Source organism: Rhinatrema bivittatum, chromosome 16, assembly GCF_901001135.1.
Source record: "Rhinatrema bivittatum chromosome 16, aRhiBiv1.1, whole genome shotgun sequence".
Taxonomy (NCBI): Eukaryota; Metazoa; Chordata; class Amphibia; order Gymnophiona; family Rhinatrematidae; genus Rhinatrema; species Rhinatrema bivittatum.
The window spans coordinates 2,403,758-2,416,257 of record NC_042630.1 but is presented as its reverse complement, the minus strand read 5'-3'; the positions used below and the strand labels follow the sequence as shown (position 1 = coordinate 2,416,257).

The 12,500-nt window shown below is 48.8% G+C and overlaps 1 protein-coding gene across 1 annotated transcript in view; it reads right to left on the bottom strand.

Annotated features, from left to right (window-relative positions):
• Positions 1–2,745: 2,745 nt before the first annotated feature.
• LOC115078384 overlaps positions 2,746–12,500 on the bottom strand; it is a 187,186-nt gene continuing 177,431 nt past the window's right edge. Inside the window, exons 68-75 of the mRNA XM_029581292.1 lie at positions 9,421–9,632; positions 7,130–7,348; positions 6,707–6,816; positions 6,490–6,580; positions 6,216–6,284; positions 5,565–5,667; positions 3,226–3,267; positions 2,746–2,873 (exon numbers count right to left, since the gene is read on the bottom strand). Coding sequence (XP_029437152.1) covers positions 3,227–3,267; positions 5,565–5,667; positions 6,216–6,284; positions 6,490–6,580; positions 6,707–6,816; positions 7,130–7,348; positions 9,421–9,632 — 845 coding nt within the window. The 3' untranslated portion in view covers positions 2,746–2,873; position 3,226. The remainder of the gene's footprint in view (positions 2,874–3,225; positions 3,268–5,564; positions 5,668–6,215; positions 6,285–6,489; positions 6,581–6,706; positions 6,817–7,129; positions 7,349–9,420; positions 9,633–12,500) is intronic.

Sequence of the window (12,500 nt, the reverse complement as noted above, 5' to 3'; positions counted from 1 at the left end):
TCCTGCAGTGCAGATTATGAGGGGTTCATTGTGAGGCAAATACTTTTAATATCAGACAGCCACAGTAAACCGAAAAACAAAGAGATAATCCTGTTGATACATGCAAACAGCCAAGCCCAAGCAAAATAGTTCCAAAGAAAATGTTTTAGGGGATTGAAAGTGCCTCCTGACTTGAAATGAGGGAACATATTTTCTGCTCCAGGTGGCTGAGGTTCCCTGCACAGTAATGAGGCACTGGGTCCGAGGGAGATGCCTCCAGTCACAGCATGGCAGGGTACCACTATCCTACCCAGTCTCTGAGGATACCTCATGCTGCAGTTACTCTTCTCGCTGGAGGGAACCTCTTCTGGGGCACTGGGCTCTGTTATGAAATGCTCCAATGGGAGGAACATAACAAGTGCCACCTTGGGTCCCATCAAGATCCTTCAAGCCCCACAATCTTATTTCCAACAGTGGCCAATCCAGGACACAAGTACCCGCCAGATCCAATTCCTGTTCCTCACTCTCAGGGACAGCGAGAGCTTTCGTTAGTCTGCCTGGCTAATAATGCGTTATGGACTTGTCCCAACCTCTCTTAAACCCTGCTGTGCTCGCTGCCTTGCTCACATCCTCTGGCAGCTCGATAGTGCGCTGGGTGATAAAGCACTTCCTACGATCTGTTTTATATCTGCTGGAGGCTCCCCTTGGTTTAGATTTATTCGAGAGGGTAAATAATCATCTTTTGTTTACCCGTCCCAGCCCACTGCTGATTTTATAAACCTCTCTCATGTCCCCTCTCAGCCGCCCATCACAGGAGAGATGCCCCTTCCCCTCTATCACTTCTGTCGCCCTCCTCCACACCTTTTCTGGTTCTGCTCTGTCTTTCTTGAGATGGGAGGACCAGAACTGCTCACAATACTGGAGGTGTGGTCGCAGGATGGATCAATACAGAGGCAGGAGGATATTTTCTGTTTTATTCTGCTTTCCTTTACGGCTCATCCCTAGCATTCGCTTTGCTTTTCTGACTGTCGCCATGCACTGAGCTGAGGATTGCAAGCACTCCAGTGCCCTTGTCCTGGGTGCTGACCCCCAGCACAGAGCCCGGCATGGTGCACCTGTAGCTGGGATTATTTTCCTCTGTCTGCATCACTTTGCACTTTTCCATGTAAATGTTCAGCTCCCCAAACTGGAAATTCCCTTCTGCAGTTCTTCACAGTTTGCTCATGTTTTAACTATATTTAATAATTTTGTGTGGTTTCCAATGATCACCTTACTCATCCCCTTCCTTTTCCTGATCATTAATGTATATATTAAACAGCACAGGTCCCAGTACAGACCATTGGGGCATCCACAGTTTACCTTTCTCAGTTGGGAAAACTGACCATTCAGCCCCCATGCTCTGTTTCCTGTCCTTTAACCAGTTACCAAGCCACAGCAAGACATCACCTCCTATCCCATGACTTTTTGGTTTTCTGAGGAGTGACTTTGTCAAACACCTAAAAATCAAAAAGCACTATCCACTGGCTCACCTTTATCCACATGTGTAGACACCTTCAAAGAATTCTAATAGGTTTGTAAGGCATGACCTCCCTTTCCTAAATCCATGATGGCTCTTCCCCCTTAAGCCATATTTATGTATATGACCAGAAATTGTTTTCTTAACAATAGCTTCCACCATTTTATCTGGCTTGCTGGGGTGTAGTTACTTGTGTCATTGTAGAGATATTTCTGAAAACTGACATCTATTCCTCAGAGGCAGATTTGAATGATAGGTTACAGATTACAAGTGGCAGGTCTGATATTTCATTTTTTTAGTTCTTTAGAACTCTGGGGTGAATACCATCAGGTCCTGGTGGTTTGCTACTATTTAGATTGTTAATTAGTTCTATAAGGTTGTCCAGTGTTCACACTGATTGGATTTAGTTTATCTGAAACATCACCTACAAATACCAGATCAGGAGTCATTATCTCCCCAAACTTCTCCACAATAAAGGCACAGTGATTCTGCTGTGGCCTTATCCTCCCCTTCCCCCTGGTCATCAAATGGTCTCATGGAGGGGGAATGGTAAAAAGAGCACTCACAGTGGATGTGACCATAGCAGGAAAACTGAATTAATTATTTGCTTCCATGTTTAGTAAGGAGGATTAGCAAGTGCTGTCACTTGATGGTCTGAGCTTCAGACACTAAAGGGCAGGATGTGACCAGTAAGACCCCCTGCCCCTTTTTTTCAGCTGTGACACCAGCAGCAAGGTATAGCCAGAAGGAGCCATGAAACCCTTCTCAATCACTGGTCAAGGAAAATGACAGAACCATTCAGAGCCCCCCTCCCCCCTCTCTTGTTTTTGTCTCTTTCCTCATGCTTGGCTACCAGTTTCTGTCATATCTTTCCTTATCCATCTGTGGCTTCTTCTCTTCATCTCTCCCCTGTCTTTCCTTGTGCTTGAATATTTATTTATTTACATTTTTATATTCTGCTTTTTGCACTTTTCACAGTGGATCACATTCAGGTACTGTAAGTATTTCCCTATCCCCAGCGGGCTTACAATCTAGAATTATACCTGAGGTAAAGTGACTTGCCAAGGTATGACAGTGGGACGCGAGCCCTGGTCTCCTGGTTCATAAGCCAGCTGCTCTAACCACTAGGCTACTCCTACACCCCAAATATGCATTTTGCAGTCAGCCTCTCTTTCTTCATGAGAGACAGTGGCTTGCTTCCGACCAATTATGTTCCCAGTAGAACTCTTACACAATAATCACTTTTAAAGCCATGTCCTATAATCATTTATTAATACATTCAGTGCCAATCCACCACCCCCACACTATTCCTGCTTGCTGAGGTGTGGATAGATGTCATCTGTAAGAGAAGCAGTTCCTGCAACTACGGCACTGCCACCTAGGGACAAATAAACACACATTGTTAACAAGGGCACAATGATTTCAGTGTCTTTAATGCCTTCCTTGGCACTGCCATCCATGAGAAAGCCAAGTTGAAATGAAAGATCACACTGTGCAGGTGTGCAGAGCATGCAGCCAACTCCAGAATACAAACAGACTGTAATTTCACCACCACAATGTACCAGAGGATGTTTGTTTCTCTGTGTGTGTGTGTGGGGAAGGGGAAAGCTGAAGCAAACAGAGACAGAGAGGCACCCACACCAGACTAGGTGGCTTCTACTGGCCAAGCCCTGCTCAGGGATCTGGGGGTCATCTGGCTCGTACTAATTTCAATGCCGCTAATCACTTACATTATGAGCAGGGGCTCCTATATTCCATCATTGCAGAATCCTCTGTAAAAGAGACCAAGAAATTCATTACAAAGCTTTAATGAATGGGTAAGAATGGGATCCCACAAATCTCTCCTCTACCCCCATAACCCCTTTTACCCACCCCACTTCCACTAATTATAGGCCCTGCTTTTCTGCCCCTCTCTCCCCCTCAGTAGTTCCTGTCTCGCTGGTTATTGCCCCTGCTTTTACCTTCCTGCCCCTCTCTCCCCCTCAGCTGTTCCTGCATCTCTGGTTATTGCCCCTGCCTTTTCCCTTCTGCCCCTCTCTCCCCTCAGCTGTTCCTGTATCTCTGGTTATTGCCCCTGCCTTTTCCCTTCTGCCCCTCTCTCCCCTCAGCTGTTCCTGTATCTCTGGTTATTGCCCCTCTCTCCCCTCAGCTGTTCCTGTATCTCTGGTTATTGCCCCTGCTTTTCCCCTCCTGCCCCTTTCTCCCCTCAGCTGTTCCTGTATCTCTGGTTATTGCCCCTGCCTTTTCCCTTCTGCCCCTCTCTCCCCTCAGCTGTTCCTGTATCTGGTTATTGCCCCTCTCTCCCCTCAGCTGTTCCTGTATCTCTGGTTATTGCCCCTGCCTTTTCCCTCCTGCCCCTCTCTCCCCTCAGCTCTTCCTGTATCTCTGGTTATTGCCCCTGCTTTTCCCCTCCTGCCTCTCTCTTCCCCTCAGTTGTTCCTGCATCTCTGGTTATTGCCCCGCCTCCTCTCAGCTGTTCCTGTATCTCTGGTTATTGCCCCTGCTTTCACCCTTCTGCCCCTCTCTCCCCCTCAGCTGTTCCTGTATCTCTGGTTATTGCCCCTGCATTTCCCCTCCTGCCCCTCAGCAGTTCCTGTATCTCTAGTTATTGCCCCTGCATTTCCCCTCCTGGCCCTCTCTCCCCCCTCAGCAGTTCCTGTATCTCTGGTTACTGCCCCTGCTTTTCCCCTCCTACCTCTCAGCTGTTCCTGTATCTCTGGTTATTGCCCCTACATTTCCCCTCCTGCCCCTCAGCAGTTCCTGTATCTCTGGTTATTGCCCCTGCTTCTCCCCTCCTGGCCCTCTCTCCCCCCTCAGCAGTTCCTGTATCTCTGGTTACTGCCCCTGCATTTCCCCTCCTGCCCCTCAGCAGTTCCTGTATCTCTGGTTATTGCCCCTGCCTTTTCCCTCCTGCCTCTCTCTCCTCTCAGCAGTTCCTGTATCTCTGGTTATTGCCCCTGCTTCTCCCCTCCTGGCCCTCTCTCCCCCCTCAGCAGTTCCTGTATCTCTGGTTACTGCCCTTGCATTTCCCCTCCTGCCCCTCAGCAGTTCCTGTATCTCTAGTTATTGCCCCTGCATTTCCCCTCCTGGTCCTCTCTCCCCCCTCAGCAGTTCCTGTATCTCTGGTTATTGCCCCTGCTTTTCCCCTCCTACCTCTCAGCAGTTCCTGTATCTCTGGTTATTGCCCTGCATTTCCCCTCCTGCCCCTCAGCAGTTCCTGTATCTCTGGTTATTGCCCTGCATTTCCCCTCCTGCCCCTCAGCAGTTCCTGTAACTCTGGTTATTGCCCCTGCTTTTCCCCTCCTACCTCTCAGCAGTTCCTGTATCTCTGGTTACTGCCCTTGCATTTCCCCTCCTGCCCCTCAGCAGTTCCTGTATCTCTAGTTATTGCCCCTGCATTTCCCCTCCTGGTCCTCTCTCCCCCCTCAGCAGTTCCTGTATCTCTGGTTATTGCCCCTGCTTTTCCCCTCCTACCTCTCAGCAGTTCCTGTATCTCTGGTTATTGCCCTGCATTTCCCCTCCTGCCCCTCAGCAGTTCCTGTATCTCTGGTTATTGCCCTGCATTTCCCCTCCTGCCCCTCAGCAGTTCCTGTATCTCTGGTTATTGCCCCTGCTTTTCCCCTCCTACCTCTCAGCAGTTCCTGTATCTCTGGTTATTGCCCTGCATTTCCCCTCCTGCCCCTCAGCAGTTCCTGTATCTCTGGTTATTGCCCTGCATTTCCCCTCCTGCCCCTCAGCAGTTCCTGTATCTCTGGTTATTGCCCTGCATTTCCCCTCCTGCCCCTCAGCAGTTCCTGTAACTCTGGTTATTGCCCTGCATTTCCCCTCCTGCCCCTCAGCAGTTCCTGGATCTCTGGTTATTGCCCCTGCCTTTTCCCTCCTGCCTCTCTCTCCTCTCAGCAGTTCCTGTATCTCTGGTTATTGCCCCTGCATTTCCCCTCCTACCCCTCAGCAGTTCCTGTATCTCTGGTTATTGCCCCTGCCTTTCCCCTCCTACCCCTCAGCAGTTCCTGTATCTCTTCATGCAGCCATGTCATTCTCTGTAGTAGATGTTCCCTGCATTACTCACCAGGCTTGTAATAATCATATATTTTTACTGTTGCCGGCTTCATGTCCTTCACGGTGATGTCCTGCTCCATCAAGAAGGTGAGGGTCTGCCTCTGGTCTGAGAGCTGGTGAAGGGAGGTAGGAAATGGAGAGTCAGCTATAACTGCATCCCTAATGCAGCCAGGGGACTTGCACTAAGGGTTTCTCCACCTCCCTCCCTAAGCCTCCTTGGCTCTTCTCTGCTCACCCCCGTCTCTGAGCCCTGGAGGATGTGCTGAAGGCTGATGCCTGTCTCTCTTGGTGCTCACAGGTAAGATGACGACTTCCTCTTGGATTAAGGGTGGGATAGAGGCTTGTGAACAGATCAGACCTCTGGACACTGCAAGTACAAGCAAGCCTGGGAGGTGGAGATCTTACTCCTGAGGGGGAGGGAGTCACTATGGGAGCTGTACAGAGCACAGTTTGAACAGCAGAGAGAGTTGTTTTTAGCATTGGCTCAACAACAGCAATTTGCAAATGAAGGCGACAGGAGTGCTGGGCTGGGCTGAGCTGCGGAGTTGCCTGCCACTGCCATTGCTCTAGAAATGTCATGAAACAGCGAGGAAAAGGTTAAAGAAAGGTGCAGCCAAAGATAAGGAGTGGGGTGTGAGAGAGAGGACTCAGGGGCACTCACCTCCTCTAGGTAGATGATTACTTTATCAGGTTTTAGCTCTGTTTTCTTCACCAGTGGGTGCTTCCTCAGCTGTGAATGAGAGAGGGCAGTGAAAACCGGAACCAGCCATGCATTCCCCCTGCACTGGGCAAAATGCAAAGAGAGAAGAGACGCACATTTCCCAAAGCTGAGAGAGGAAATCACAGACTTCCCACAAAAGATGGATTTCCAGGGCAAGAAGGGTTTATGAGAGGAAGGTGAAGAAGATGTTTGAAGCTCTCTCAGCTTCTCTTACCCATCTCACAGTGTCCTTCACGGGGATGAAACCAGACAGCATCTTGACCTCAACCAGTGCCATATTGGAAGTGGCACGGTTCCCGACGTAACTGCAACAAGAAGAAGATGTTGCCACTGAAACAGGCTGTGCTCGCAGGACTTTCCTGCATTGTCGCCTCCCCCCATACAAGCCTGTAAGGGTGACCTCCAGCTGGTGTCTGAGAGAAAGAACTCACCTCACGTGGATCTTGATCCTGAGCATCCTACACTCCGTGTCACTTAGCTCCAGCTCGAGGGCAAAGCTCTGGTGGCTTCTCACAGGGGGCACATTATACCTCATGGTCGTCTATCGGCAGGGTTACAAACACAGGTACAAAGGCAGGAAGAAGAGATGGAGGTTATGGTTAAAAATGAAACAATGCAAGCAAAGACATAGCCTTTAACAAAGCAGGAGAAACCACAAAACTCTGCACTCTGTTCTTGGGAAAATGCTCCTCACTAACACAGAGATGAGCAGTGCTGCTGCACTGATCATCATCAGCTCACCTCACTCCAGTTCTCATCTGCCCCAGAATCACGGATCCCACCATGGCTGCCCTCCGCCCCATCCTTTCCCTACACTGAGATCTCCAATGTGTATCCTGAGGATTGTCTCTCACCTGCACGTGCAGACAGCCCTCCCCTGAGGTCTCCAGCGTGTAGATCCCGGGAATGACACTGAGGAACTCCTGCTGGAGGAGCAAACGGTTCTTGTCATCCACGGAGAACTCCCGGACCAGCCTGCCCGCATTTCTCAGGGACAGGGTTATCTGGCCACCGACGGCACTGTAGGTGGCCCTGGCGTACCTGGAGAGTGCCTGAATGGCCACCACGGTGTCCTAAGGAAGGAGAGATTAGATCAATGCTGGAAGTCTTCCTGCCGGCTCCACCCTGAGGTCTCCTCTAGCCATCACCCACATCTCAAGGTGGAGAAGGGGGTAACAGTGAAACTTCCTCTGTGTAGGAGGAGGAGAGGGATTCCCAGTCATTGCACTCTAGTGACACCTGCTGGCCACACTTGGGATTCATGTTAGCCGGATGTCGGAGGAAGCTGCAGTTTGTTGCTCCCAGCCCAAGACTTTCTGTTGCTGCAATGCCTGTCCAGGGGGTATGATAGAGGTCTATAAAATCATGAGAGCTCTAGAAAGGGTAAATGTGAATCAGTTACTTACTCTCTCAGATAATAGGACTAGTCAGCAAGTAGCACATTTTAAACAAATCATAGAATGTTCTTTTTCACTCAACGCACAATTAAGCTCTGGAATTTGTTGCCAGAGGATGTGGTTAGTGCAGTTAGTGTAGATGGGTTTAAAAAAGGATTGGATAAGTTCTTGGAGGAGAAGTCTATTAACTGCTATTAATTAAGTTGTCTTAGCCACTGCTATTACTGGCATCAGTAGCATGGAATAGACTTAGTTTTTGGGTACTTGCCATGTTCTTATGGCCTGGATTCGCCTCTGTTGGAAACAGGATGCTGGGCTTGATGGACCCTTGGTCTGACCCAATATGGCATATCTTACGTTCTTATGAGATGGGAAATGTGAAGGGTATGAAATAGAAAGGAAAATCCATGCATAGCTGTCAACTAAAGCATAGGTTGCCAGATCTGAGTGAGCTGGAAGCCTTTTACTTCTTTGTAATAATATGAGGGATCGGGGGATTATTACTGAGACCTTAAATCCAAGAGATATATTGAAGAACAGTCCCATTGGTAAGAATATTATTAATTATGCAGTAAAGTTAAGTGATCAGACCTAGGGAGATAAAAAGACTCCCTCAAGGACCCACACAGTCAGTGACAGAGCTAGGGATTAGAACTGAGGCACAGGGAGATAAAGTGACTCCCCTGAGGTCACACACACAGAGAGTCAGTGACAGAGCCGGGAATTAGAACTGAGGCACAGGGAGATAAAGTGACTCCCCTGAGGTCACACACACAGAGAGTCAGTGACAGACCTGGGGATTAGAGCTGAGGCACAGGGAGATAAAGTGACTCCCCTGAGTTCACACACACAGAGAGTCAGTGACAGAGCTGGGGATTAGAACTGAGGCACAGGGAGATAAAGTGACTCCTCCAGGGTCACACACAGAGAGTCAGTGACAGACCTGGGGATTAGAGGTGAGGCACAGGGAGATAAAGTGACTCCCCTCAGGTCACACACAGAGAGTCAGTGACAGACCTGGGGATTAGAACTGAGGCACAGGGAGATAAAGTGACTCCCCTGAGGTCACACACAGAGAGTCTGACAGAGCTGGGAATTAGAGCTGAGATATAGGGAGATAAAGTGACTCCCCCAAGGTCACACACACAGAGAGTCAGTGATAGATCCTGGGATTCAAGCTGAGACACAGGGAGATAAAGTGACTTCTCCAGGGTCAAACACAGTGACAGACCTGGGGATTAGAGCTGAGGCACAGGGAGATAAAGTGACTCCCCTGAGGTCACACACATAGATTTAGTGACAGAGCCGGGGATTAGAGCTGAGACACAGGGAGATAAAGTGACTCCCCCGAGGTCACACACATAGATTTAGTGACAGAGCCGGGGATTAGAGCTGAGACACAGGGAGATAAAGTGACTCCCCCGAGGTCACACACATAGATTTAGTGACAGAACTGGGGATTAGAGCTGAGGCACAGGGAGATAAAGTGACTCCCCTGAGGGCACACACACACACAGAGTCAGTGACAGAGCTGGGGATTAGAACTGAGGCACAGGGAGATAAAGTGACTTCTCCAGGGTCACACACAGAGAGTCAGCGACAGAGCTGGGGATTAGAGCTGAGGCACAGGGAGATAAAGTGACTCCCCTGAGGTCACACACAGAGAGTCAGTGACAGAGCCGGGGATTAGAATTCCTCCCTTCAGATTGGAGGCACTAGGTGTTATGTTTGAAAGAAAGGTAAAATACCTGGGTGGAACAGAAGCCCCCATAAGCATTCTGTTTGTTGGTCAGCCACCGCACAACTGGCAGAGCTCTTGTAATATCATACGCTGACACAATCTTCTGAGGTATTAAGGCCAGGAGGACATAGGCAGTAAATTCAATATCCACTGAACGTGCCTTACACCAGCCTGCAGCCTCTGGCTGCTCAGGACTTAGGGACCAATGTGTCTGCCCATCTTCAATAAGTAAAAGAAACTCATCAAATTTTGTGTTCATAGCATGAACTTAGCAAAAGCACACAGACAGTTCTGAAAAGTTAATGGAGGGCACTGAACATTCCCTGCCAAATCTCATGGCGTATGTATAATACACAGTCAGTGCCTGACTGAGGTGTCCATGGCTCTGAGTGTCCTGTTTCCCCCTATGGTGGGTGTATAATACACAGTCAGTGCCTGATTGAGGTGTCCATGGCTCTGAGTGTCCTGTTTCCCCCATGGTGGATGTATAATACACAGTCAGTGCCTGACTGAGGTGTCCATGGCTCTGAGTGTACTGTTTCTCCCATGGTGGGTGTATAATACACAGTCAGTGCCTGATTGAGGTGTCCATGGCTCTGAGTGTCCTGTTTCCCCCATGGTGGGTGTATAATACACAGTCAGTGCCTGATTGAGGTGTCCATGGCTCTGAGTGTCCTGTTTCCCCCATGGTGGGTGTATAATACACAGTCAGTGCCTGATTGAGGTGTCCATGGCTCTGAGTGTCCTGTTTCCCCCATGGTGGGTGTATAATACACAGTCAGTGCCTGACTGAGGTGTCCATGGCTCTGAGTGTCCTGTTTCCCCATGGTGGGTGTATAATACACAGTCAGTGCCTGATTGAGGTGTCCATGGCTCTGAGTGTCCTGTTTCCCCATGGTGGGTGTATAATACACAGTCAGTGCCTGATTGAGGTGTCCATGGCTCTGAGTGTCCTGTTTCCCCCATGGTGGGTGTATAATACACAGTCAGTGTCTGATTGAGGTGTCCGTGGCTCTGAGTGTCCTGTTTCCCCCTATGGTGGGTGTATAATACACAGTCACTGCCTGATTGAGGTGTCCATGGCTCTGAGTGTCCTGTTTCTCCCATGGTGGGTGTATAATACACAGTCAGTGCCTGATTGAGGTGTCCATGGCTCTGAGTGTCCTGTTTCCCCCATGGTGGGTGTATAATACACAGTCAGTGCCTGATTGAGGTGTCCATGGCTCTGAGTGTCCTGTTTCTCCCATGGTGTGTGTATAATACACAGTCAGTGTCTGATTGAGGTGTCCATGGCTCTGAGTGTCCTGTTTCCCCCATGGTGGGTGTATAATACACAGTCAGTGCCTGATTGAGGTGTCCATGGCTCTGAGTGTCCTGTTTCCCCCATGGTGGGTGTATAATACACAGTCAGTGCCTGATTGAGGTGTCCATGGCTCTGAGTGTCCTGTTTCCCCCATGGTGGGTGTATAATACACAGTCAGTGTCTGATTGAGGTGTCCGTGGCTCTGAGTGTCCTGTTTCCCCCTATGGTGGGTGTATAATACACAGTCACTGCCTGATTGAGGTGTCCATGGCTCTGAGTGTCCTGTTTCTCCCATGGTGGGTGTATAATACACAGTCAGTGCCTGATTGAGGTGTCCATGGCTCTGAGTGTCCTGTTTCCCCCATGGTGGGTGTATAATACACAGTCACTGCCTGATTGAGGTGTCCATGGCTCTGAGTGTCCTGTTTCCCCCATGGTGGGTGTATAATACATAGTCAGTGCCTGATTGAGGTGTCCATGGCTCTGAGTGTCCTGTTTCTCCCATGGTGGGTGTATAATACACAGTCAGTGCCTGATTGAGGTGTCCATGGCTCTGAGTGTCCTGTTTCCCCATGGTGGGTGTATAATACACAGTCAGTGCCTGATTGAGGTGTCCATGGCTCTGAGTGTCCTGTTTCCCCATGGTGGGTGTATAATACACAGTCAGTGCCTGATTGAGGTGTCCATGGCTCTGAGTGCCCTGTTTCCCCCATGGTGGGTGTATAATACACAGTCAGTGCCTGATTGAGGTGTCCATGGCTCTGAGTGTTCTGTTTCCCCCATGGTGGGTGTATAATACACAGTCAGTGCCTGATTGAGGTGTCCATGGCTCTGAGTGTCCTGTTTCATCCATGGTGGGTGTATAATACACCGTCAGTGCCTGATTGAGGTGTCCATGGCTCTGAGTGTCCTGTTTCTCCCATGGTGGGTGTATAATACACAGTCAGTGCCTGATTGAGGTGTCCATGGCTCTGAGTGTCCTATTTCCCCCATGGTTGGTGTATAATACACAGTCAGTGCCTGATTGAGGTGTCCATGGCTCTGAGTGTCCTGTTTCCCCCATGGTGGGTGTATAATACACAGTCAGTGCCTGATTGAGGTGTCCATGGCTCTGAGTGTCCTGTTTCTCCCATGGTGGGTGTATAATACACAGTCAGTGCCTGATTGAGGTGTCCATGGCTCTGAGTGTCCTTTTTCCCCCATGGTGGATGTCTAATACACAGTCAGTGTATTGAAGGGCTCATGGCTCTGAGCACAATTTTACCCAGTGGAGACTTTGAAATTGTTTGATTAGACTGTTGATCAGTAGCTTTACTGATTTTCAGAAATCTTGTAATAATGTTAAGAGGGATTAAGGGTCAAGAAAGAAGATGAAGGCTAGACCTTTATTTTTTTTGTAATTTAAGGCATCTGTGACAAGCTTTTGAGAGTTATCCTCTTCATCAGGTAAGTAAGGTTAAGTATCAGATGTATTCATGTAGTCCAATAAAAATGTCTCACCTACAATGTCTTTGTTGACCCTATGTCCATGTATCCAAATGGATTAACATGGCAACCAGAATTCTTTCATTAAGATATTAATAAAATTATACAGGCATCCTAGTGGCATCAAAGAAATTACAAAGGTATTTGAATTATAAAAGTGAATTCTTGGCAGGATATGATCCCTTGTACTGGACACAAATGTAATATGTCTAATGTTTTCCAGATCATAAACGCAATGTATAGCTGAAGAATATCCTCATGTGGTGTGGAAAACTCACATCTAACCTCATCTGAAGAAG